The sequence below is a fragment of the Gekko japonicus genome, unplaced genomic scaffold (assembly GCF_001447785.1).
Source record: "Gekko japonicus isolate JY-2015 unplaced genomic scaffold, Gekko_japonicus_V1.1 scaffold631, whole genome shotgun sequence".
Lineage (NCBI taxonomy): Eukaryota > Metazoa > Chordata > Lepidosauria > Squamata > Gekkonidae > Gekko > Gekko japonicus.
The window spans coordinates 284,959-312,787 of record NW_015168670.1 but is presented as its reverse complement, the minus strand read 5'-3'; the positions used below and the strand labels follow the sequence as shown (position 1 = coordinate 312,787).

Sequence of the window (27,829 nt, the reverse complement as noted above, 5' to 3'; positions counted from 1 at the left end):
CAGCCTTCCAGGACTCATTCTCTGAATACAGTGGAAATGCATAAAGACCCAACACACAAAGTGTTCTAACTCTATGGCAATATACACCAAGGAAAATAGCAATGGTTAAGAAGGCTTGTGTGGCAAATTTCCCACATGGACAGCACTTGCTGTATTAAAAGCATGCAAAGGCCCCTGCCACACGGCAGGGAAAACACCCGGCAAAGCGCGGCTAAATAGAGCTGCACCAAAAAAGAGACGCGCGGGTGGGATCCCACAGATCAGATGCCGGGGAGGAAGGGACGATCGGGAGGGGGAGGCTGCCGAACTGTGCATGCTCATGCATGTGCAGTTCAGCTGGGGGCCGGGGATGCACCGGCGGCAAGACGCGCCGGCGATCCCACGGCCAGCGGTGATGCGGACCAAAGGGATGAACCACCTAGGTAGGTGGTTCATTTTTGCTGCGATTCATCAGGGGAAGGGCCGGATCGGAGACGGGAGTGCAACGCTGGCCAGATGTTGACGTGGGATTGCGCCTGTTTGCTCCGGCCCCGATCCGGCCCACTCCCGGCCCAAAACCCCTCGTGTGGACAGGGCCAAAGATAACCAAATAAGGTGCATCTTTGCTGGGAAGTCATGGCACAGCTTCCCCAGTGCATGTCTGTGAGGCAAACGGATGTATGTGTGATCATTGTGTGGTGATCTGTGCCTGGTCTGGATGCTTTTTCTTGCACACAAATAATATTTGCATTAAATTAATCACATTCGTCACATCTTGAAGAGGCTCCAAGAACTACAATTCACACACAGCACCCCAAGTAAGCTTTCCAGCACAGAACCATGCCTGTGGAGACAAATAAACAAAACCACTCAAGTTCTAGCTACATATACATTTTCTGAAGTAACTGAGTGGATTCCAAGCAGGATTGCCAACTTTTAGGTAGGGCCTGGAGATCTCCTGGATAATTGATCAGCAGTTGACAAATACAAGTTCCCCTAGAGAAAACGTCTGATTTGGAGGATGTGCTGTATGGCATTATACCTCTCTGAGGTCTCTCCCCTTCCCAAACTCCGCCCTCCCAAGGCTCTACCCTCAAAATCTCCAGAAATTTCCCAACTGGGAGATTGCAACCTTAATTCCAAGACATTCCGGTAGAGATCATTTTACATTCATAAGATACATAATTGTACACACACAGTATTGTTACATACACAGTATTGTTTCTTCCCCTGTAGTTTGCACAGAGTGGAACAAAACTAAACAAAAAGCCCTTACAAAATGATGCACTTCTCCATCCTTGTTCCTATGTGGGCACTTCCAGGGGTCTGGGGCTGCCTGACAATTACAATAAAACTCTATGGGCACTAGGGAAAGGTGCAGCATTCTAAACTTTGATTCTCATTGTACACCTGTAGGTGTCAAGGGCTGGGTTTTCATGACACAGGAAGAAATGTAATCTCTTCCTTTTTCCACAGCACATAAAACAAATCTTATTTCCATAACAATGGTATTTCCCAACTCCCAGGGCTTTTTCCTTCATTTGAATGTGAGGTATGCCTAACAATTAAGAGATGAGGTCATTAAGGGTTTCCTAGTGCTCAAAACTCCCAGCCAACATTATCCAAACCCCATTACATTCTTTTTCCCCTCTCTTTCTCTAAATGCCATCCTTTCAGCTTTTTTAAACTGTAGTCTTTGTCCTCCTGTTCTCTATCACAGGCTCTCTCTTTTCTCTCTTTCTGTCACATGCTTCTCCCTTTCCCACCATTTCCCTCTTAACTTTGTATTTTACCTCCTCACCTTACAATCTTTGAATCAAACAAGGATGAAATTACTTTAGATTTCTTTCAAACACACTAGGATTCTCTGAAAAGTAAAATGTTCACATTTAAAACATCACAACTAAGTTAAAACTGCATCACCATAGCATAATTTCCCCCAGAAAAGATGGCAACCTGTACTTTATTTGCTTTGAAGCAGATATTCTCCCCTGTTCTGTGGCGAACCTGTCTAGGCCATTGTGTAAGGAATGGCACATGACACTAACAGCTGCTAACTTTAACTGCCTTTCACAACTTTTAGAAAGGTGTTTACAATATTGCTACTGTAGTGTATTCCTGAGGACACAATTTATTCCCCCCCCCAATCCTGTCTTTTCCAAAGATGCAGGGTGGATTACAATATATTCCCATATCCATGCTGGTTTGCAACAAACTTTTGAGGTAGGTTAGGCCAAGAGATTAAGTTAAAATAAACAAGATATCGGGAGCATCATAGATAGCACAAACTTGGATTCTCCCAATTGGATTCTCTCAAATGTACCACCTGAAATGGCCTACTGTTTCATGTAAATCCCTCTGTTTTCATTTTGTACTTTAAATTAAAATATCTGTGTACTGAATCCAAGGTTAGAGTTACAGGATCTTGTTAAGAATTTGGGCAGGTGTTCACTCACAGTACGTGTTTTGGTATTTGGTTGGTGCACTTTTGACCTTTCTGGCCTGTTTTTGGAGGTTTGATTGTACCTTGCTGTTGCATAATACCAATTCTAGTACCCAAGCTGGTAGGACTAGATGGACAAACCAGGAAGGGAACAGAAACTCTACAGGTCATGACAGAGATATTAAGGAGTATCACATAGGAGGAATCCCAAGTGTAAGTTTCTAGCAGGGCACTCTCCTTCCCTTATACATAGCAGTAGCTGGCTAGGTATCTAATGACATTATTAACAATAGGTATTATTAATGCCTTCTTACACACACACACAAGTATGTGGGACACAGAGCAGTATGTAACCAAAAATAAGCCTAAAGTGTACAGGTGACATTGCTTTTACTATTAAGGAAAAAGAAGAATTAATCCATGAGTTCAGACATTCAAAAGTCTTGTTCTCATGAAGTGATTTTGAGGTGATCCAGTGAGTGCATTCAAAGGAAACAGTTCATCAAAATGGATGGATCTTTTCCAGATATGATCCTTTGAATGACAACCTAAAAGTTCTGTTTTAACCTGCCCACAGAATTCTTCCTAGGAGCATGAGACATTTCCACTTATCTATGGGACCACTCCAAAAAGTCGTCCCACAAGAGTCAAATGATGCTTCAGCCCTACACATATTTTTGAACCCTAAAGACTGAAAACCAGCTTGTTTTTTGGACCCAATTTCATCAGGACATGTTTTATCCATCTAAGGTTGAGCCATACAACTGATATCCCTTTGCACAAAACACCCAACGCTATGTTTGAAAGCTCATTCCATTTCAGTTGATATTTTTCAGTGTGATCTCCTAGGTAAATCCCTCCATTCTTAAGAACAAAACTCTCAAGATTATAACTCAAATTTTACATCAGAGATTAATCATAACATTCTTTCGGAGGTTCTAGAAACTGCCTACGCTGCCTAGTTTTTTAACAGTACAAGCCTGGTCATTCATGAACAACAAATGCGGCATTCCAGCTGCTTAAAGGTCACCTGGACCACAGGATATCCTGGTGCAACACAAGTCCACCTGCTGCCCCACAGGCAAGTTCTACCATAACCCAGAAAGATCTGGGGCTCTGGGTCATGTTGGCTTATCATACTCCTCATCTGGAGCCATTAGTGAGTCACTTCACTCTCTGGGAGAGAAGGTTACAAGGTCCAGCACTGGCTTTTAAGCCTGTGCATTACCAAGCCAGCTTCAGACAAAGCAGAAAAATTTCTTCCAGCGACATTTGGAAAGAGTTTTTATTCCCTTGGCTGTCATTTTCTTTTCTTGCTGGGCTTTGTGCTCCACTGCGCTTACAATGGCCGTGTCAAAAACCTCCTTCAGGTTCTTTTGAGTCAGAGCGGAGCACTCCACGTATGTCTGAGCCCGGATTTTCTCAGCCAGTCCTTCAGCCTGAGTTCTAGGCACAGGCTTTACCCGGTAGCGGTCCAGACTGATCAGCACATTGACGTCGTCCCGCAGATCAGCCTGTGTCCCCACTAGCACCACTGGGGTCTGAGGTTTGTGAGTTCTTATCTCAGGGATCCATTTCTCTGTAATGTTTTGGAAAGACGTGGGGTTCACAACACTGAAGCAGACCAAGAAGACGTCAGTGTCAGGGTAACAGAGAGCACGTAGGCAATCAAAATCTTCCTGCAGAGGAAAAACAGAAGTACGAAGATCAGTTTGTATAGAGCGCCTTCAGGAATAATGATAGCTAGCACAGAGTGACCTTGTCCCTTCCACAAAGCTCAGGAATTCTTAGCCTTTGTCACAGCAAATCCCCCCCAGCTAATAATCAAACATTTGAGTTTCCCCAAGGGTAACTAAGCCTGGAGACTGATGTATGCACAAACTGAGAGTGGGTGTGGCACTGTTTTCTGGAGATCTATTTGCCTTTACTCTGGCACATGAAGCTGGCTTCAGAGTGAAAAATGACTGAAGCACAGGCTAACCTGCAAATTAAGCCCATTTGGAATGGATCCCCCCTTGCCTGGTGTGATTATCTAACTAAAAATCAATTTGGTGCTTTAAGGCTTCACACTTCTTTTTTTTACTCTAACATAAGTTCTGTGAATATGTGCCTTTTTGACTGACACAAAGGCCAGCCAGTGAGTCATATGAAAATGCAGCTTCTTCTCAGAAAAAAAAAGTGGTTCCCCTAATCTTGACCAAAGTGTCACAAGTGTTGTCTGTTCTTAGAGGAAACACCTCACCCCAGTACACTCTCATACCAGTTACAGGCTCAGTTACCAGTTAGGCCAACAGAAAAAAGGAGAGAGAATGACAGACGTTTAGGTCCACTAAAGGAGAGATCTCAGTAAAAACACAAAAATGGTTGTTCCCCACCAGTGTTTGAAGGACCTCTTTCCTAAATTCATGTAACTCTTTGCTAATATGTACAAACAAACTCACCTCACATTTTGAGAACCCTGCCTCTAAAGTATGCTTCAGTCAAATGTTTCCTCAGACAATACCTCACCAGGGTGGCCTTAGACAGGCCACTCTCCACTGAAGCTCAGCATTCCCTGCCCGCAATATGGGGATAATTTGATTAGTCTACTGTATAGGCCTGTTCAGGGCTATATTTGGGCAGGAACACACCGGAACAGAGTTCCGGCTGGCTTCAGAGTTGGCCATGCCCACTACAGCCAAAACCTCTGTGTGCATGGCTACAGAGGGAAGGCCTGGAGAGTGACCCCCCGGCAACTCCGAGGACGGGTGGGCCGGGGGGGGGGCTGGAAGGATCAGGGAGGCATTTAAATGCCTCCCTGTGCCTTCCCTGGCCTGTCCAAGGACTAGCTTGCCAGGGCTCCCTGTGGCTGCGGGGTGCCTGGGCAAGCCAAGGGAAGGCAGTTTAAACTGCTTCCCCTCCCCTCCAAGGGCCGGCTTGCCTGTGCTCCCCGCAGCCTTGGGGCACCTGGACAAAAAAAGCCCTGGGCCTGTTTAATAATTATCAAGATGAGGCTTTTGAAACTCATTTGGTGCTTGAAATAAGCTATTGAAAAGCTATTTATTATTTAACTAGGAAAAAGGCCCGTTGGGTAAATAAATACAACGACCTCTAGAAAGAGGCTCTGGATGGGTGCCCCGGCCTTGGACACTCAGTGTCAATGTGCTGTGGTGACCTCAGCAGGGTATAATGACACTGAGTCCACCATTTTCTCCAGGGGAACTGATCTCTGCTACCTAAAGAACAGTTATAATTTTGAGTGATCTCCATCCCTTACCTGGGGATTGGCAACGATGGTTCCCCAAAAGGGAATGTTTGGTTTGGAGGGTGGAGTCTATGGCTTTGTACCTGTCCGAGGTCCCACGCCTCCTGAAACCTCACCCTCTCCAGGCTTTATCCCTCACATCTCCAGGAATTTCCCACCTGGAGTTGGCAACCCTATCTACTTCCCAGCCAATCATCAACCTACCTTTAGTTCACCCTCACTCTCCAGCTTTCCACCCCCCACACACCTGCAGCCTCTCCCGTGCTCTGAAGCCCTGACTGCTACGTCGCATTGGCTGTCATACGGGGGCCACCTCAGCAGCATATAAGGATACAGAGCCCACCATTTTCTCCAGGGGAACTGATCTCTGCCATCTGGAAAGCAGTTGTAATTCTGAGGGATCTCCAGCCCTCACTTGGAGATTGGACACATTTTACCTCAGAACAGCAAACTGTTTAGAATGTTAGAGGCAAAAGCCAATCAAGTCGCATATGCAAATGACCTCTGTGTTCCGAGGCAAAGGCCAATGAGGCTGCATATGCAAATAACCTCTGTGTTCTGACTGGCTATGGGGGGGAGAGGAACAGCAAACTGTTTATAATGTTGGAGGCGAGACTCAAGCAATGCAGCCAGTGGATAGGGACAGATTCTGAGTGACACACCAGGGCGCCAACCAATTCCGGAGCATGTGGAATGTTCTAGAGAAGTGCCACGACCATTCGGCTTTTATATATAAGGGAGATTTTATGAGGATAAGTAATATCACTGTTGCCATTTCACTCATATTATTTCCAGATTCTCATCATTCTTTCTGACATCACTATTGGCAACTCATCTCAATAAAACCTGCTTTGGCATATGAGCCTCACCTGTCCTGCAGTGTCCCATAGCTGGATACGAACTGGTGCACCATCCACCAGGACCTGAACTGCAAACAGAGAGGGAGAAAGACGATAAGTGCTTACTGATACACTCCATCTACATTCATAAGTGTCTCCTTTCCTAGCCAGAACTGGAAATTTTGGAAGATGCATTAAGGAACACAAATTAACACATCTGGGAAGGGAATAGATTGTGAATAGATAGCACATCTGTTGTGAATAGATAGTACATCCATAAGTGCATAAGAGAAGCCATGTTGGATTAGGCCAATGGCCCATCCAGTGCAACACTCTGTGTCACACAGTGGCCAAAGCCCAGGTGTCATCAGGAGGTCCACCAGCAGGGCCAGACTCTCACAGTCCACATGTGCCAATGACTTCAGCCTTAACCTGTCTGTCCACTCATCCACTTCACGAACAACTGGGGGCCACTACAGGCCATGCAGTCATATATATCCCTCTACTACGCAGAAAACATCCACTTGCACCTTCATTGTACCCACTTCCCAGCTGTGCTAAATTGCTGAATGGACAGCACAGGAAGCTCAGGTTTGGTTAAACTGTACCCTAGCAAGAACATAATAGAAATATTATATCCTCCAAACATTTAGATTTGTAGAGAAAGTCTGATGCACTAGGATCTGTATGACTGAGGCTCAAATCCCTAGTCTGCCATAGAAGCTCACTGCGTGACTTCGAACCAGTCACACACTCAGTCTAACCTACGTCACAGGTAGGGTAGCCAGCTATAGGTTGGGAAATACGAGGAGATTTGGGGGGTGGAGGCTGAGCCTGGGAAGGATGGGGTTTGTGGAGGGGAGGGTACTCAGCAGGATTTAGTGCCACAGAATCCATACTCCCAAGCAGCCATTTTTCTCCAGCGGAACTGATTTCTGTAGTCTGGAGATCAACTATAATACTGGGAGATCTCCAGGCCTCACCTGGGGGTTGGCAACCTTATTCACAAGGTTGTTATAAGGATAAACTATAGGAAAGGAGAACAAAAGAGCCTTGGGGCCCCCATTAGGGAGAAAGGCAGAGTATAAATGAAGGAAAACATAGTCCCTAACTTGAGTGATAACGTCCGGGTTAACTGTGTTTGCACATGTACACACATACAGTTATTATTTACAAGGCATCTAACTTGCCTAGGGACAGTACAAAGGTCAAAAATCACAGAATCAGGCTCTGCCCACAAACTTTTAATCTAAAATAGTAAGTCATGTGAAGAGAAAGAAGAAAGGCGCAAGAGGAAGAAAGTGAGACAATTGCATACAAGAAGTTCCTTTGCTTAAAAATCTAGAGGGTTCCCCAGCATGGTTCGTGGTGCCTGCCAGTACTTCCCTTTGCACCTGTCAAGGTTTTCAGAAAGTGGGAGAGGCCATTGAAAGGCAGGGCTTATTATTGGCTTCCCTCATCCATATGAAAGGCTTTTCCACTGGAGATCAGGAGTACTGGTAAGCACCTGGGCTTTCCTTAATCAGTTTGTCATTCACTTTCCCCCTCAGCCTTTCCTTCTTCTGTGATGCAGCGACAAAAAAGGCTAATGCAATCTTGGGGGTGTATTAACAGAGGCATAACATCCAAATCACAAGATGCCACAGTCCCATTGTAGACTGCATTGGTCAGGCCGCACCTGGAATATTGTGTGCATTTCTGGAGGCCTCACTTCAAAAAGGATGTGGACAGAATGGAGCGGGTGCAGAGAAGAACAACGAGGTTGATCGGGGGCCTGGAGACCAAGCCCTATGAGGAAAGGCTGAGGGACTTGGGAATGTTTAGTCTGGAGAAAAGGAGGTTGAGGGGGGACATAAGTACTTAAAGGGCTATCACTTAGAAGAGGGCAGGGAGCTGTTCCTGTTGGCAGAAGAGGATAGGACTCACAATGGCCCCGGTCACACGGCAAAGTTGCCGTGGGAGAGGCACGGATGGTGGGCAGATTATCCGGGCGCGATCACACCCCAACATCTGGGAAGTGGAGTGCACCCGTGGCTTACTGCCGACAATGTGCCTTAAAAAACTAGTACCTTCAAGGTACTAGTAAACGTTTGCCACGGGCTGCCTCCAGACGCCCATGGTGTGATCGCGCTGGCGCGCGGCATTCCCCTCTGGTCCCTCGTTTACCCGCCGGCGCCGATGGAAGGACCTGTGGTGTGCCGCCGGTGCATCTGATTGCGTAATTGCGCATCAAACTGCGCCGGGGCAATTAGCCACGCCTCCCCCCCACGATATCCGGCCTGTGTGACCGGGGCCAATAATGGGTTTAAATTAAGTGCAGGAAGGTCCCCCCTGGATATTAGGAAAACCTTTTTTACAGTAAGAGTTGTGCAACAGTGGAATCAGCCACCTCGGGAGGTGGAGAGCTCCCCCTCACCGGCAGTCTTTAAGCAGTGGCTGGACAAACACGTGTCAGGGAGGCTCTAGGCTGATCCTGCATTGAGCAGGGGGATGGACTAGATGGCCTGTATGGCCCCTTCCAACTCTGGGATTCTAGGATTCTCAAGAGGTGTGAGGAGGAAGGCATTTCATTCCGCTGCATCTCCTGTGGCAGCCATTATGGGTTGTAATGTGTATGCCTAATACTGTTTCTGCTGTAGAACTACCTGTTCTATATAGATATAGAAAAAAGAACTGCAGTTGTTTCACAGACCTTCTGGCCTTTTAGGCTTGTTCAGCTACTCTCTGGCCTGCCCTTCCCCTTGCCACTACACAAATGAAGTGATAGAATCGCTGACCTAAATATTTAGTTGTTTACTGTCAACAGTGAAACTGTACTGGTGGTGAGTTATTTGTGTAATGTTTGCCACAACACAGCTCCGTAATTGCAAGGAACATCTGTCATGGCAAAAACCAACCCAGCAGCCTCATATGCAGTGCAATTGTCTCTCCTTTGTTAGCTAGTTTGCTTACAGGAGTTAAAATCAGGACATTTTATTCCACTAGTGGCACTAAGGACAGAAACTTGAGTTACTGATAGTTAGGAGCATTTCATGATTTAAAATCCTCTTAAACCCCACCAGTGTTTTCTCTTCTTCTCTGCTCAAGTCCTGTCTAGATTAAGAATGTGCATTTGAATATCAAGTAATAAAAATAAATTGAAAATGCCCTATTTTTAGAATAGTTAATTTAATCTAATTTTTTTTTAAAGGACAGTAATATTCTGAAATCTTCAGGACTGATGGTTATTCAGATATCTGTTTTCCACTGTTCCCTGGGCTGAGAGCAGCAGGAGATACCAGAGGTAGATTCAACAGCTGCATAACTGGTGGTGGTATGTTCCAATCAAAAGGGTCACACAATTGTGCTACTTAACAGGACTCTTCAGTTATGTCTTTCTGTGCACAGCACTTCTGCCAGTCATGGTGGTGGTGGAAAGCAGGGTCAACCCTGTTTAGCAGTTGGATGGAAGACCACCAAGAAGGTCCAGGGTCACTACACAGAGATAGGCAGTGGCAAACCACTTCTTAGTCTCTTGCCTTGAAAACCCCATGGGGTCACTGTAAGTCATCTACGACTTGATGGCACTTTCCACCACTGCACAAACTACCAGTCAAAGTACTCTATAACCAGCTTGGGGAGGGCTGTGGCTCCATTTGCTAGAGTTATTCTGCTATCCAGGGGTCATTTCGTAGAAAAAGAGCTAGGGGAACTCATTAGCATAACTCATTAGCATATGCCACACCCCCTTACATCACCGGAAGTGTGTCATAAGGCCACACCCACTGACATCACCGGAAATGTGTCATAAGGCCACACACCCCGCCCCCAACGGTCCCGGCCGCCACCTCCAGCCTTGCAGCTCCACTGCCAAGCCCCATTAGGGGCCCGGCTGTGGACCTGCAAGGCTGGCGGGAGTGCAAGGAAGCCCCGCAAAGGCCCTCCCTGGCCCCAGGCAGGCAGGGGTGGGCAGAGGCAGGGAGGAAGCAACTTACCCTCCCTCTTCTCCTGCCTCCTCCTGGCTGAATGAGGGCCGGAAGCGGGGCGGCCGGAAGCAGGGGGCGGGGCTTCGTCATGTGCCCCGCCCCCTGTACCCCCTGTTCCCCCCCGAAATGACCTCTGCTGCTATCTCTGGTATGTCTGTTATGGCTTTTGATGACACTTTAATTTATGGCCAATTTTTTGAGCAGGAGGGACCTCACATCAATACATGAGTCTGACCCTTTACATGGCAAAAATGGATAGGGTCTATTTTTGAACAAAAATATAACGCATGGACAAGGGAAGTTAAACCCTGCCCCCTTCCCATGCCTTACCCCTCCCCAGCACAATTATAACATTTTTCTCACGTCCTGGAGAACAGCAAAGTAAATTGTGTGTGAAAGGAGTAGTGACTCTCCAAGCTACACCCTCATGTGTGTTTGTATGCCTCCTTGTACAGAAATGGCCCTACAGTTTGTTCCCGCTAAGCATGGTCCTAGTGTAGAGCCAGCTTGGTGTAGTGGTTAAGAGCATGGACTCTAATCTGGGAGAACTGGGTTTGATTCCCCACTCCTCCACAGGCAGCTGCTGGTGTGACCTTGGGTCAGTCATAAGTTCTTTCAGAGCTGTTCTCTCAAGGGCAGCTCTCAAGAGAGCTCTCTCAGCCCCACCTACCTCACAGGTGTCCGTTGTGGAGAAGGGAAAGGGATTGTAAGCCACTCTGAGGCTCCTTTGGGTAGTGAAGGATGGGGTATAAATCCAAGCTCTTCTTTTTCTCTCTTATTTATGATTTATATAGTCCAACAACAAAGAAGGAACAATGTCCCTGCAACAGAAACGGACCTACCATCCAGACTGAAGCATTACAACTGTATAGGGTTGCCAAATGACCCCGGGGGGCGGGGAATCCCCCACTTCGGAGCCCCGAGTTCCGCCCCAGCGGAATCAGGGCCCGGGGGGAACCCCACGTTGCTGACGTTTGGGGCGTGGCTGAGCTCGTCGGGGGGAGGGAAACCATATGTTTCCCACCTGACGAGCTTGGCCACGCCCCCAACGTCAGCACCGTCTGACGTCACTTCCGTACACGCACACAGCCGGCTCCCGACCAGGACGGAGCCTCCCCCGCCGGTAAGGTTTCAGGATTTGGCAACCCTACAACTGTAGCTGGTGCTGTTCTCCTATCACTGACAGCTGATTGAAAAGCAGCACAAACAGTATCAGCTGGTTTGAGTCACTGTGGGTGCGTTCAGATGGGCAGCTAATCCCGCCATTATGCCAGTTTGAATTTTATCCCGATATTTTTAATCCATCATAGCACAACCAGACATCCCCCTAGTGAATCGCCTTACTGCGCGCTGTCTCCATTGTGGATTGTCTAGATAGCGTCCACTGAAGGAGGCATGTGCGGTGGGCTGGAAAGTGTTTTCTAATGGGTGGAAGGTCTGAAAACTATGGAGACAGAGGATGGATAAGATCTAAAAACAGGATAAAAGCATAAATACACAAATGAGAAATGACTGACCAAAGAGGTCAAATGTACTGTTTAGGATGTAGTGTTGTGAAAGTCACCTGAAGTGACTTTTAAATTAAGGCTTCTGTTTTGGGATGTCTCTGGGCTGGGTTGCTAATTTTGGGTTGGGAAATACCTGGAGATTTGGGGTACAACCTGAGGAGAGCAGGGTTTGGGGAGGGGAAAGACTTCAACAGGGTATAATGCCATAGAGTGCATCCTCCAGAGCACCCATTATTTGCTCCAGAGGGAACTGATCTCTGTAGTCTGAAAATCAGTTGTAATTCTGGAAGATCTCCAGGCCCCACCTGAAAGTTGGCAAGCCCCCTGTCTGGGCTTGCAGCTTGAAGATGCAAGTAAGTTTCCCAGAGTATGGATGAAACCAGAGAACGACTAATAGAGGGCACAAGAAGAGAAGCTGGGTGATAAATCAATCCTGACAAAATGCAATATTAGCATGAGTGTGTAATAGAGGAGAGCAGACATCCTGTGCTAAAAGGTGACAACAGCCGGTACTTAACACCAGCCAGAGATATTCCCACGGTGCTCTTTACTTGGCTAGGGTATGTATGTGTTCTTTTATTTTCTACAGAGGCAGGGTTAATCTGTTCCCAGGCTTTATGTCATTAGCAGATGAGTGAAAGGGGCCAAAACAACTGGCTTCAGAATTTGCAGTGATTTACCCCAACAACAACAAACTTGTTTCTTCAGACTCTTTCACAGCAATCTGTGTGATATACCAGCAAATCTCTGATATCTTTTCGTAACAACAAACCAGCTTTCCAACAACATATAACAACAACCGAAAAAATAAATAAATAATAGATGGTGCGTGCGGTTGAAATGCTTAGCCTTCAGTTTTGGTGTGATTCCCCTTCCCCCACTATACATCTAGAGATGCAATCCCATTTAGAAAAGAGAGTACACATCATTCAGCAAATTAAAAAAAAACTATTTAAAAGATCTACTGAAATGCAGGGCATTGCTGCTGAGAGCAGGAAGAAGAGGCAGCCTTGAAAGTTAGCAGAACAGCACTGGAATAGTACAGTGAGTGAATGGCCTGTAATAAAAATGACTATAAAACATATGCATAACCTTCTGCAGGCATAGGCAGATGATTTGCCTCGTCACTGAACATATGATAAAAATATACCCAACAGGTGCCAGTGACTCAGTGCAGCCATATCCCTCCACCCAAGAATGTGCCATAGGCGGCTGGAGGGCGGGGATTAAATGTTCACAGGTCGAAAATATTGTGCTTTAAGAAACTCAACAAAAGGAGCACAGTCTTGAGGGAAGATCCAAAACCAGGGCATTTTAGGAAAAGGGCATACAGAAAGAAAGAGAAATGAACTTAAAATTATTTCTCCCACCTTAGAGTAATTTCAGCCTTGACCTGGATAGCTTAGGCTAGCCCAATCTCATCAGATCTTAGAAGCTAAGCAGGATCAGCCATGCCTAGTATTTGGATGGGAGACCACCAAGGAAGTCCAGGATCACTACACAGAGGCAGGCAATGGCAAACCACCTCTGTTAATATCTTGCCTTGAAAACCCTGCTGGGTCACCATAATTCAGCTGCGGCTTGATGGCAAAATAATAACAACAACAACAATAATAACAACAACAACAACAACAACTATAATAAATAGATTTTGAGCTACCATGTAAGATCCTATGGTAATTTAAGCACGCTGTCAGGGGATCTTGATTATTTATCTTTTAGGAACGGAAGAATTCAATGGCAGTCATCATTGCATGCCATTAGGATCAATATGCTGCCACTGCAACTTGAGTGGCCAGAGAGGCTCCAGGGCAGACTCAAAGCTATGAGTTGTGAGGAAAAGTCTTCCTCACAAAACTGACTAGAGATGAAGGGTGGCAACAGAAAAGGCCAGACATTTTGATTCTTGAGCAACAGCGGTTTAAAAATCAGAATAAAGTCATTTACAATTTGTTGGTTTGTATGTTATCCTGTTGCTCCCAAAAATAAGTTTGTGTTTTATCCTGTGGAAGGCAGGACAGTTCGACATAGCAAGCCAGGCAGAAGAGTATACTTTCATGACTGTGCTGGTAATTCTGGGAAAAGATACGGGGGAAAATAGCAGCGCTATGTAAAGTCAACCCGGATATAGATGTAGATTTATTATTTATGGGTGTATTGGGAAATCAAAGAATTGAGAAACAAAATCAGGATATTTTCAAAGTAATGTTATTAGCAGCGCATGCAGTGATTGCATATGGTTGAAAGGAGAACTCAAAATGAACTTTAGAAAAATTGAATGAATATCTATATGAATATATACAATTGGATATATTGGAATGTTTAAAGCAAGATAAGATATGGACTGCAAAAATGAAGGAGATAAAAAAGAAATGGTCGGTATACTTTAAATGGGTGTATAAAGGGGAAGCCAACAGGGGTATATTGGAAAAGTTGGAAAGAATGTGCTCGTGGTTGAAATGTAATTTGAATAACATGATGTTGGCCACCTTAGGGGAGGAAGGATAAAACAGGGGGAAAGAAGTATCAAAAAATTTGGAACTAAACTGTAATGTAATAACAATATTGGGACACAATTAAAAAATATTTAAAAAAACTCCTAGTCTACAGCCTATGGCTCTATAGCAAAATGTGACTCAGTGTGGAACCAAAGATGATCGCTCTTTAAAAAACCCAAACCTTGTAGTTAAGGTGTATAGCAGAGGTGGGTGGACTGCTAAAATAACCAGAATGGGAGAGGAGAAAATTATGGGATGAAAAGGGCTTCTTGGAGATACTTTCCATAGAGGTGAACAGCTGCCAGGAACTACCAATGTCTGGGCCGTGGAAACCTTATGGATTATCAATGTCAATTATCAGAAACGTTAAGTTGTACAATTCCAGTTATGCCAAAAAATAATAATCTTGCAATATTTTGGACCTGCCATGAACAGTTAGCCCACCGCTATGTTAGAGGAAGAGTTGAATTAATTATTTCTGTACAGTACACTTGATCCATGTGAATGTATAAGGAAGAAAGGAAGCAATGAGAAATAAAAAAGAAAAAAACATACACAATGCCTCTTCAGCAACCACAGTAACAAATGTGAAAGCTATGGCTTCTTTGTGGTTAGGAGACGGTTGAGTCTGTTACCACATCTTAAACACAGAGAAAGAAGAGAAACCTGTTCCTGTTCAAAAGAGTTGCTGAGATTCTGGTTTGATCTTCAAGATACTGGGCATTTCCCTCTTAGTGTCCTATTTCTAAGTACCTCACAACCCTACATGGAAAATAGTTGGCAGGCACAGAGAGAAACATAATTTATGTTCCGTATAAGAATATCCCAGCATGTGAATTACAGCTGGTGCAATTTGTGCTGAACACCAGGCCTGCTTCTAAGTGTTGCTCCGCCATGCAGTGATGTCATACTCAGAGCAAGAGGAGATTCCTCTCAGCATTGTCTGATCATCAGCTGGGAAGCTAAGCAACCTAGAAGTGATAGCTTTATTGGGAAATAAACTATATCTTCTGGGTTGCCATGGCCATGGCCAAAAGACAGGACAGCCATGCCTCTCTCAGTCTTGAAGATGCAGGACAGCACTAAGGTTCACCTGGACCTCTTCCCAGATGGACTACTGCTGATGAATGATTGCTAGTAGTCCACAGACCCTGAAGCCAACCTGAGGGTCAACCCACATTAAGGAGATGATCTCACTGATGTGATAACACCCTTTCAGATTCTGTTGTCATGTCCTGTGTCATGACCACAACTGGCCTGTATGTTGACCAAAAAGGGCATTTGAGATCCAGTGTGATGTAGTGGTTACAGTGTTGAACCTGAGAGACATAAATTCAAATCCCCATTTAGTCATGAAGCTTGCTGGGTGATTTTGGACCAGTCACTTATAAGGGCACTTTCACACATGCTGAATAATGCACCTTCAATGCATTTTGCAACTGGATTTTACTGTGAGAAATGGTGAAATTTGCGAATGATCACTAAAGTCCATTGGAAGTTGGGTGAAGTTGTGAGGGTAAAATTAAGGAAGGAAAACTGGTGTATACCAATCTGAGCTCTTTGGAGGAAGGGTGAGATAAAAATGTAAATAAATATACTTCTGGCAGAAATTTGCCTGCTTACAGGGAGTGTCTTCTGATACTGCCTCAATAGATACTGTCATCCATCCAGTGGAAAGAATTCTTTTCTTTGCTCAATAGGTTCATGCATTTATTTCCCTCTCCTCACCTGGATGGCATTTAGTAAAAGAGGAAAGGGAAAGTAGTTGAGAGAGGAGCAAGGTTCAAGTCAAATAATGAATTATGGGTTGAGAGAGAGATGTGATGGCATAAACAAGGTGTCCTGTTTTTAGGGATCTGCATGCCTTTGGCCAGCCCAGTCAGGATTCAGTCACAGTGCATTGGTATGAGGGAATTTGTTTTTTCCTCCCCCATAGCTACTATTCTGTAGGATTCTCTAATCTAAACATTCAATTGGCCTCTCCCTCAAAGGGATGCAAAGAGTTTCAGTGTAACAGAAAAGCAGGTTAAACAGGATCATGTGGTGGGCGAAGGTCAATAGTTACGCATAATAGTGACCCCAATGCAGAAGTAAGCTTGCAGTGACATGTATCAGTACCTCTGATCTCTGCTTATACAATAGGAGCCACATCGCTTTGCTGTCCAGAATACCATAATATTCACATTCTTCTACGTAGTCCACTTTCCTCCCTCAGAGGCAAGGTTTTCCCTCTATTTTTCTTTCCCTTTCTGACTGAGCAGCCCTAGTGGTCTGTTTTCTTCTTTCCTGAAGAACTCTGGCTGCCCCACCCTGTCTCAGTATGATATTTTACTACTGGCTCACGCAGGATCCTGAGGGAAGGGTTGGGATTGCCCTTTAACTTAAATAACTGAAAATGGCACTTGAGACATTTTGGAATTCAAAATTAACAAAATATTTTATTCAACATAGAGGGAAAGGTCAGGTGAAATCAAGGGTTGAAAGTTCTGAGGCCCCGGGCACACGGGCTGGATATCGCGGGGGGGGGGGAGAGGCGTGGCTAATTGCCCCGGCGCAGTTTGATCCACAATTACACAATCAGATGCACCGGTGGCACAGCACAGGTCCTTCCCTGGGCGCCAGCGGGCAAACAAGGGACCGGAGGGGAATGCCACGCGCCAGCTGGATCACACCACAGGCGTCTGGAGGCAGCCCATGGCAAACGTTTACTAGTACCTTGGAAGTACTAGTTTTTAAATGCGCATTGTCGGCGGTAAGCCACGGGTGCGCTCCACTTCCCAGATGTTGGGGTGCGATCGCCCGGATAATCCACCCACCTTCCGTGCCTCTCCCGCAGCAACTTTGCCGTGTGACCGGGGCCATAGATAACTCTGAGGTAAAACCATTACATGCATAGACTTTAGTTCTTATATTTCAGGCTAATGACAGTTACTTAAGCTATTACAGTTACTTAAAAACTTTATGTTGAGAGGCTTTTGTTCTAGTGTTTTCCAAACATTCCAGTACGCCTTTTTTTTTAGTATTCACTGACTCGTTTAGTTTCCAGAAGGCTAGTATACTCTTTCCAGTACCCAAACCCCTTCTCCAATCACACCAGTACTCGTCTTGAGTTTTTAACTGACTCTTAAGGTTTTTACAGGCAGTTTCTAACAACAATAGACCAGGGATCTCTGCCCTCTTCAGAGATAACTCCCTGTTTGACTGGGTAGGGAATTTCCTTCTCTCTCTAGAAGATCTATCCCCTTTCTTTGGCCCGAATGGGAGTCTTCACCTACATCCCAAATTTCCTTGCCAACTTTCCCCCAGTTCTCCGTCTGTGTTAAATTGCTTTCAGGTAAGGCCGAAATCAGACTCAACTCAGTAAAGGCAGAAATCTAACTGACTTTCTCCTCAGCATGCAGCTCTCACAAGACTTTCTCTGCTCAGCTTATGCTAACTAATCATATTGCTTGAAGCAGCCGGTCACTCAAGGTTCTCTGTTTCTGTGAAGAATTAGCCCTTCACAGTCCTTCAGCTGTCTGTACAGCACTTCTAATCTTTTAAAAAGTGCAGCCCATCACAGTAGTCACTTGTGACCTGTTAGTGACCTGGCAGTCATGAGATCCAGAGAGCATGAATTAGTGTATCTGTACCAGATCATATAAGTTTTTATTCCCTACTCACCAATGAAGAAAAATCCCATTCTTTGATACTTCCCCAACAACAACCACCCCAAAAATCTGGCTATTTGTGCTTTCCAACACAGTATACCAAGCAATTCCCAAGACTAACAAAAGGCACTGTCTGTGGAAAGGCTGTTGTGTGTTCCCAGCACTAAAAGTGTGTTGGGAAAATGTCATATCTCTTCAACAAAAGCACAACCCTGAGGAAAATTCTGCAGACAGGGAATAACAAAAGAGAAACAAAAATTTAATTGTGCAAAATGTGCACAGACAAAAAATCTAGAAGACAAAGACAACTGTCCATTTAAAGACCCTTTCTTGAACCACAGTGTAGCTATCATAAAAAGCAGCCTTAAGAATGAGATCATCTATTAGAGTTTAAAGGTTACCACATTTTGGTTTGCTGGTTAGGTTTTGCCCTGCTCAAGAGAAACAAAGTTCTTACTATAGAGCCTGGCAGACAGAACTAATGGTATGCCTTTTATGACTTATTTAAAAGGTGTGCTGTTTGGGGGAGCCATTGTGGAGCAGTTAATAGTGCTGTGTGTGGATATGGAATCAAGGTTCAATAGTCACTGCTTAGCTATGGTAACTTAAAGGGTGGCCTTAAATATGTCACTTACTTTCCAAGCTGCTGTTGTGAGAGGGAAGAAAAAGATAAGGATATCTTGTTTCGAGGCCCAAGTCCTTGGAGTGGTATTAAAAATAGACAAACCCCTTTTAGAAAAGAGCTTGCAATGACTGTAACAACAGGCATTAGTAGACTGCTGGTCCATTCAGACGGCTCTTTAGATCCACGCAAGGCACGGGTGCCTCATGGATTTAAATGTAATGTCCAGACATCAACACAGCCTTAAGACACAGCCACGTCCGTCTTCTGTGAGCATCCCGTTTTGCCGCACTTCAGAGCCATACTAAAAAGATACTACTTTCAATCTGGAGTTTTCGTTTCCGATGGGCCACTCGTGGACTTTTCCCTGTCTGATCGTTCCAGTGTGCAATTAAAAATGGCGCCCATTTGGGATGTTCTGATATCAGACCATTCCAAACGGGCGCCATTTAAAAAAAATCTTGATTCTGTGATTGCACGGATAAACAAGGCTGCAATATCACGCCTATGAGCATGAGCAAAAAGTTTTTTTAAAAAAAGAACTCCACCACACGTGCCTCCTTCAGTGGATGCCGTCTAGACAATCCACAGCAGAAGCAGCGCGCGGGAAGGCGACTCCCCTGAGGGACGTCTAGTCGTGCGAGGATGGATTAAAAAGATCAGGATCAAATTTGAGCTGGCATAATGGTGGGATTTGCTGGCCATCTGAACACACCCTGTGTAGAGCAGAAGGACTCATTCAGCCAGGGCTGCCCTATCTTGGAAACCAATCTGTAGATTCATAATGGTTCCTAACCAGGGTAAGGTTTTGCCTGATCTCCCAAAGGTTAGCCATCCCCTGTTGGCCAGTAGCAAAATAACCACACCCTGCAAGATGATAAATATCCTGCGCCTGTTTCTGAGGTAAGAAAATGCTTAAACATCACAGTGAGACAATACCTTTATTAGAGCCAGCTAAAATATCACAAAGTGTTATTTACTGTTTATTTACTTCATTTATATTCCTCCTTTCTCCCTAAAGGGGACCCAAAATAGTTTACATCATTCGCCTCTCTTCATAACAGTGATGTGTGGTAGGTTGGGCTGAGAGTGTGTGACTGGCCCAAGGTCACTCAGCAAACTGCTGGGGCAGAGTCTCCAAGATCCTAGTCCAAGGGATGCCAGCCTCCAGGCAGGGCCTCGGGAGGATCCCTTGGAATTACAGCTCCTCTCCAGACTACAGAGTTCAGTTTCCCTGGAGCAAATGGATGCTTTGGAGGGTGGGCTGTATGGCATTGTACCCCACTGAGGTCTCTGTCCTCCCCAGGCTGCATTCCCATACCTCCGGGAGTTTCCCAACCTAGATCTGGCAATCCTACCTCTCCATCCCCCGCTGGTGGCCAGGGGGCACCTGACAACTCTATACTACCCTGCACTGGCTCTACTAGCAAGGAATCTTGGGAGCTGTGGAACTTGAAAACGTTCCTATAACTTTCATAATTTTTAAGTTGTTTCTGAATAGATTTACTCACAGTTACTTTTGACTCCCCCCCCCAATGAATCCACACTGCATTTAAAAAATGCACTGTTCACAGCATCCAAGATCAGAAGGTACTGTGTCATGCCTGTACCTGACCCGGCGCCTGGGAGCTCTGAAACTGAGGACTCCGTGCTTTTAACATCATCAGAAGCACGAGAGTCCTCACCAAACCTACTAAGTGACGGGGAGGATGAACGCCAAACCCCAGGACAGTTTGCACCTGAAGCCGATCGGGCAATGCCTGGCCCCAGCAACACACTACCCGATTCTCCGCCACCTGTTGAGCGGCTGAGGAATCAGAGACGCTGGGATTTGGCAACCAGGCGCAAGGAGGCACGCTTGCGTGGTTGGCTATCATTAACCCCAGATTACTAATAGAATCAAGGACTTTGCGAAGCCGTGATAATGAGATAACTATCCAGCATGCTATTTGAACAGACCGCTGGCTGCTAGCAAACTGTGCTGGCAAACTTGTCCGTTGGACCAGAAGCTCTGCACCTCTAACTCTGTTTGGCTCCTGACTGATTTCCCGGTTCCTGACTCCAGTCTGCGTTTTGACGACCCCTCTGGCTCTTGATCCTCGGCAGAGGTCATTTCGGGGGGGAACACGGGGGAACGCAGTTCCCCCGGGTGAGGTACGGGGCGGGCACATGACGAAGCCCCGCCCCCTGCTTCCGGCCGCCCCGCTTCCGGCCCTCATTCAGCCAGGAGGAGGCAGGACAAGAGGGAGGGTAAGTTGCTTCCTCCCTGCCTCTCCCCACCCCAGCCTGCCTGGGGCCAGGGAGGGCCTACGTGGGGCTTCCTTGCACTCCCGCCGGCCTTGCAGGTCCACTGCCGGGCCCCTCATGGGGCCCGGCAGTGGAGCTGCAAGGCCGGCAGCGGCGGCCGGGACAGTTGGGGGCGGGGTGTGTGGCCTTATGACACACTTCCGGTGATGTCAGTGGGTGTGGCCTTATGACACACTTCCGGTGATGTCAGGGGGTGTGGCATATGCTAATGAGTTATGCTAATGAGTTCCCCTAGCTCTTTTTCTACGAAATGATCCCTGATCCTTGGCTACGCTTTCTGGTTACGATACTGGCTTCTTTGGACTCTGACTATCACTACGGTTTGGCTTTGTGTGATTGGGACTTTTGCTTGGACTCTTTTGATCTCTCTGGCTTGACTCTTGGACTGGACTGTAAACTCTCCCTCTCTGCCTTGCCCCACTGGCCCTGTCGTGACAAACGGTTAGACTATAATCAAAGCATCACATGGTGCAAATTTTTGGAAAACATGTTGATCACCTCACCTTTAACCATGCCTCAGCCAGTTTGCATGAAGATTCACACTAGTGAAAATGCCATTCATTTTCCCATAGAAGACAAACGGGGGTTGTCAGCATGGTCTGAAACACATTTATTTAAAAGTCAGGGCCCCCCCCGTTCATATTATTTCCAATTAGTTGTGCCTATATGCAAACATAAATTAATACCAATGCCAAATGAGATGCGAAAACACAAGAACTACAGACAGATCTTTTTTTCAAAACAGGTGAATAGTGATCACGGTGAGAGGATGTTGGTGGTCCAGGCTGAGGATGAGGTCATTGGAGTGAGTGCTAGTTAACACCCCCCAGTGCCTTTTCCATGACCTCTATCCCACTTCCCCCTTGGGGAAAACATAAAGCAGTTTTATAATGCCTGTGTATTTCTCTTACAGTACAAGTAATAGCATGGGGAGGGGGGCATCTGGTATGGGGGGAAGGGATAACTCCTCCTCCTTGCACACCTTAGCCTGACCATGATAGGGTTGCCAACCTCCAGGTGGGGCCTGGTGTTCTCCTGGAATCATGTTCTATCTCCAGGCTATAGACATCAGTTCCCCTGGAGAAAATGGCCGCTTCGGAGGGTAGACTCTGTGGCATCACAGCCTTACTGAGATCTTCCCCTCCCCAAACTCTGCCCTCCCCGGCACCTCCCACAAATCTCCAGGATTTCCCAAGCTGGTGTTGGCAACCCTTGATCAGCCCCTGCCCCAGACCTGATACTTACCATTTCTTTTTAAAAAGTGGGAGTTTGTTCACATATCCCACATATATAAGGTGGGGCATGGAGAGCCCCTAGAATTACAACAGTTCTCCACACTACAGGTTATCAATTTCCAAAGGGAAAATGGCAGCTTTGTAGGGTGGACTCTACAGTACTGCATCCATGTTGAGTTCCCACCCCAGACTCTGCCCTCTCCAGGCTCCACCCCCAAATATCCAGGAATTTCCCAACCCAGTGTTGGCAATCCTATATCTATATGCCATGTCTATCTGCACCTGAAGTCAAAGCTTTAGGTTCAAAGAAAACCTAGACTGCTGGCACTACAACAAACAGGAGCCTTGTGGCACATTACACCTAAAATGATTTTATTTATTGTTAGACTGTAAGGTGCCACAAGGATACTGTTTATTTTTGCTGCAGCAGAATAACACAGCTACCCCCCTCTGGGGTTTCTGGCACCAGCACGGCTAGCACCAGGCAGGCACCAGCCCAACCTTCCATCTCCCTCAAAATTCAAAGAAGCCAATAGTTATTTGCATGCTGATGTGAATTTCTCCGCATCCCCTCCTCTCCATTTCGGAGAAACACTCTAATGACAACTCCTTTTGATTCTTTACTGTTCCAACAATAACAGCTATTAGCATTTATATAGCACTTTAGAGTGTTCCAGAAGCTTCACATGGATTACCTAGTTATCATCCTTGGGTCCCACTGCGTGGCACTAAGGCAGATTTTGAAGTGTGTCCAATAAATAAACAACCCAACAAGGCTCAGTGTGACCTCTATGGGAAGCAGGCTTAGGCTAAAGAGTGGCTTGCCTAAGGCCTCTTCACAGCAAGGGGGAGAATCAGGCTGAGGAGGACTTCCTGATTTATAGCTCACATTCCCTTTCTTGATGCATAGGTTTTTCTCTTAGCTACTATACTTCACCGTTACACACTCTGCACCACAACTGTCCCCCATCCAAAATATCTTAATTAGAATTCAATTATGGGAGTTGCAGGATGGCATACTAGTACTTCCAAAATATAGAAAAACAGGCTTTTAAAAAGAATATCTAAAAGGTGCTGGCAAAGCCCACCCGAAGCAATGTTGATAGGTTTCTTGATTATTTTCATGACTGGCCTGTTCTGCATCAGATGGAACAACATGAAATTGAGCAGGTCTCACTCCCAAATTAATGGGCATAAGCCTGCAACTTTTCAAAAACGGTAATCATATTGAAATAGCAGAAGACAGCAGGAGTCCAGTAGCACCTTAAGACTAACAACAGTGGGGTTTTGGAACAAAAGTTTCAGTATGAGCGATATAAATTCCAAAGATCTCCACACTTCCCCCAAGCCTTCAGTATCACCTCTGAGTCCGATCAGATGGCTCGTTCGATCTGTTCAAGGCACGATTGCCTCACAGATCTAAAGGTAATATCCAGACACAAACATCTGGGAAATGTCCCTCTTTTGTGGGCATCCCGTTTTGCCATGCTTTGGAGCCATACTTAAAAGATAACACTTTAAATCTAGGGTTTTCAGTTACCTACAAGACAACTGCAGACTTTCACCCGTCTGATCATTCCACCAGCACACAATCCTCCCATTGGGGTGGTCTGACATCAGACCATCCCGAGTGGGCGCCATTTAAAAAATCTCTACACATGCGCGGATCAACAGGGATGCGCTGTGACGCCCATGCGCATGCGCAAAAAGTTTTTTAAAAAAACACCCACTGCACCCTTCCTTCAACAAGGGTGCGCTGTGATGCCTATGTGCATGCGCAAAAAGTGTTTTTTTAAAGAAACCTCCTTCAGTGGACGCTGTCTAGACAATCCACAACAGAGGCAGCGCACGGTAAGGCGATTCACCAGGGGGATGTCTGGTCGTGCTACGATGGATTAAAAAGATCGGGATAAAATTCAAGATGGCATAATGACAGGATTGGCTGCCCATCTGAATGCACCCTCTAATAGGCAACTGCAGGACAATAAATCCCCCCCCCCTCGTGCATCTCTTTGCCTTGAGCAATTCACAGGCAATATCACACCTGTCCCTCAACTGTGCCTTTTTCCCCTTACAAGGCAAGGCATACAGCCAGACTAACAGAAACTTTCTGAGGTGGGAACTTTTGACTGAAAGGCTTTGGAAAGCAGGAGGAGATTGTACGGAGGGTCAATATCCATTGTGTGACCAACCAAGAAAAGGAGAGAATTCTAACTCATTTGGAGACTTAATATAATCCTCAAGATTGAAACATTAATTAAAATATTAACAGCAATACAACAACAGAGATCTGTCAACACAAACTGTCTTTAAAAATGAGCTCTGTACCATTTCTGAAAGGTGATCAGTCTCTGGTCAAGGTAGACAAATGTTTTGAGTTTATCTGATGCACTGATTCAGCTTAGGCTTGCCAGGAAGCAACCCAGACAAAATTCTGTTTATTTAATAGCCTTACTATTCTTGCAGTGCAGGACTTAGAGGTAGGTTATGACCAAGCAACCCTATTCATGTGTCCCAGACAGTCACACAAGTACAGAGACTGAATCCCTCTACCATATTCCCCCTGTCTTTCCTGCATGGAGCTCAAACCAGCATAGAATTTTTTTTCTTCTTCCATTTTATCCTCACAACAAACCTGTGAGGTAGTTTAGGGTAAAGTTAAAAATTAGCTCACCATCACACAACCTTTATGACCAAGTGGGAATTTGAACCCAGGTCTTCCCAATGTAACTACAATAGCACAATGACCATCATATTGATCCGCAGCAGTCCAGCAATATAGTTGGAAATCAGCAGAGTTGAAAGAGTTAACACCATCCACATTAAAGAACTAGTCAAGACTGTTGATCAGTCCTTCCTAAGGTCTCCAGTCAGTTGCTGGATCTCTCCCAAAATTACAACTGGTCTCCAGGTTACAGAGATCAGTTCCCCTAGAGAAAATGGCTGCTTTGGAAGGTAGGCTCTATGGCATTATACCCCACTGTGGTCCTTCACCTACCCAAACACCACCTTCCCCAGGATCCCACCCCCCAAAAAAAAATCTCCAGGAATTTCCCAGCCCAGAGCTGGCAACCCTAACAAGTGTGTACCTTTGTGGGGGGTAAGTACTCCTTCCTGAATTTCTGCTTTAAAATCCTGTCATGCAGCAGCAATGTGTTTAGCCAGAGAGACCCCAGATAAATCAGGCCCCACCTCCTTTTGGAGTTTCAGACTAACAATATCACACAGCTATCTCCTATGGAACTTTAGTTGGAAATGTGGTTAAAATGTAGTATGATCTTGAGTTTTACTGACAGCTAAAAACAACAGCTAAAAAACCAGTTGGACTGTACTAGATGTGTTGCACAGTTAGCTAAGAGAGAGTGTTGTCATCCAGGTTTCAATTAAAAGGCTACACCTGTTTCTCATTGCAGCCTCCTTATCAAGCTTCTAGATGGTGTACTTTACAGAGCTCTGTTTTCACAACTTCTCATACCTGTGAGCACTGCTTCAGTATCACAGTTATTCAATACTGAAACTAAATAGGCATACACAGTGGCTAGTGCTTTTAATGCTGTGTTTAATAAACTCACACAAGAGATTAAATGGCTTCCCTTAAAAAACAAAAACAAAACAAAGGAGTCCACAAGATGAATGTTGCTTTTGATATCCAAAAGCCCTTTCTGCTTCACTAGTTATGACTTCTCTTATTCCATTTCCTTGTGTTATCTCCCTTCCACCAAAGCCTCGGTGACCCACCCACCAGTTGGTTACAGGATACAGGCATCAGAAAGCTGGTTGTCTGTCCGAGCAATCCCTCTGTTTCAGCTAGAAGCTTGAAATTCCAAGTAAGCTCTAGAACTGTGTTTGTCTGAAACAGATGTCATATATAGGCTTCCCATCTTTTTTTCCTGGCAGTGCTCCTGTGCGTTTAACAGTTGCTGGAAAGGAAGAAAGTAAACTTTTCCTGTCACCGATGGGCTGTGCAACTAGTGAAAAACAGAGGAGCCTTGACAGAAAAAAGCATATTAGCAACCCCAGGTTTGTACACTTAATTTGGAATGTCCCACCAAAATCACTGGAACTCATATCTAAGTTAACGTGTGTAGGATCAGGGGTCCTGTTATACACTTTGTTCCATAGGACTGAGATCTTTTGGAATAAGGGTTTAACTTTTAAAATGAGGGAAGTACCATAAAACAAAGCAGAGAAACCTGGCAAACCTCTCTGTTTTCATTAGTGGTGAGCATATAGTTTGTGCCCATACCAGATAATAAGTGTGGTGGGGATTGTATCCCCCCCAATACCTCACACCCATCAGAAAGAGATTTTTCCACTTACCTGAGAAGGTGTCCAGCGCAGTTGGCTGGTACTGGTCTGGGTATCCATTTGTTGTGTAGCTTACGATCAGGCTGGTTTTGCCCACAGCCCCATCCCCTATGAGGACACATTTGATGCCCAGCTCTGAGCCACTGCCTCTGGGGGTGCTGCATCTTCTTCTTCGCAAAGTGGGTGAGTAATCCAATAGCTCCTGTGGAGGCATGGCTTGTAGAGCAGGAGAGGGAACACACTTTGTGCCCTTCTTTTTAAGAAGTGTCAATTTAAACAAAAACTTTTTAAAAAACAACAACCTTCAGGATGCTACTAAGAAGAAAGGAGAGCAAAATGTGGGTCAGCCACTATGTTCCTCCAATCCAGATGCAGTTTCTCTTTCCTTGCATCTCTTCAGATATCCTGGAGCAGGAGGGAGCGAGAACTGCAACAGGGAGGTTTGTATCCTGGGCGTGAGTTCCACCCACTTAACTTTGCATTTAACTTCCCAGACCAGTAATGCTTTAAAAGGAAGGGGAGGGGGGAACCCTGACTTGCATGGTTCCACCTCTTTTCTTTGTAACATGATTCTCTTTTATGTGTGCTTGAGCAAACTCAAACTCCTAGTCCTCTTAAAAGTTTCTTGGCCTTATGGGAAGATACTGCAGGACTGACACAGAGAAGGCGGGGGCTGGGCTGAAGTGCCTTGCCCTCTGACTTGTACAACAGCTCAACAAACACAAACCATGCAAGTTTTTGTGCAATGCCTTGCGAACTGAAGGGGACCACTTTGGAGGAGAAGCTACTGACCAGTCACAGTGAAATTAAGCAGGAATCAGGTCCAAATCACCACTCTGCCATGGAAGCCCCCTGAGTGACCTTTGGCCAGTAACAAATTCTCAGGCTAATTTACCTCACAGGGTTGTTGTGAGGATAAAAAAGGAGGTGAAGAGAATGATGTAAGCTGGTTTTGGTCCCCATTGTAGAGAAAGGTGGGGTGTAAATTAGGTAAATAAATAATAATTGGAGATTGGAGCAGATAAACGGTTGGTTGTGGGTGGGTGGGTTGGTAATGACAGAAGGCAGTAAGGAAAAGTGGGAATATAGGGGTTGTGAGCAATGTTCCCTCTAAGCTGTGGAGTCTTGTGAGCAAAAACTCTACTTTGTGAGCTACTGGCATTAAAGTTGTGAGCGAAGGGAAAGAGAAAATAGTGCACAGAAGGGAATACAGGGGGAAATGAGGTGCCCC

At 45.5% G+C, this 27,829-nt stretch overlaps 1 protein-coding gene across 2 annotated transcripts; it reads right to left on the bottom strand.

Annotated features, from left to right (window-relative positions):
- Positions 1-3,307: 3,307 nt before the first annotated feature.
- Positions 3,308-26,978, bottom strand: RHOV (ras homolog family member V). Of its 2 annotated transcripts, none has more exons than XM_015415329.1 (3): positions 26,611-26,978; positions 6,536-6,594; positions 3,308-4,101 (listed from the first exon to the last, which is right to left on the bottom strand). In XM_015415329.1, the coding sequence occupies exons 1-3, from the start codon at positions 26,810-26,812 to the stop codon at positions 3,661-3,663; spliced, it is 702 nt and encodes a 233-aa protein (XP_015270815.1). In that variant the 5' UTR covers positions 26,813-26,978; the 3' UTR covers positions 3,308-3,660. The 2 variants fall into 2 exon arrangements, with proteins under 2 accessions (XP_015270815.1, XP_015270816.1); XM_015415330.1 differs by lacking the exon at positions 26,611-26,978 and adding an exon at positions 21,559-21,630.
- Between the last annotated feature and the right edge of the window lie 851 nt (positions 26,979-27,829).

Excerpts from the sequence above, each read along its gene's own strand:
- RHOV (XM_015415329.1), bottom strand. The coding sequence starts at position 26,812 with ATGCCTCCACAGGAGCTATTGGATTACTCACCCACTTTGCGAAGAAGA. Across the intron at positions 6,595-26,610 it reads TGCGCTGGACACCTTCTCAG|TTCAGGTCCTGGTGGATGGT; the intron begins GTAAGTGGAAAA and ends CTCTGTTTGCAG. Across the intron at positions 4,102-6,535 it reads TATGGGACACTGCAGGACAG|GAAGATTTTGATTGCCTACG; the intron begins GTGAGGCTCATA and ends TTTCCTCTGCAG.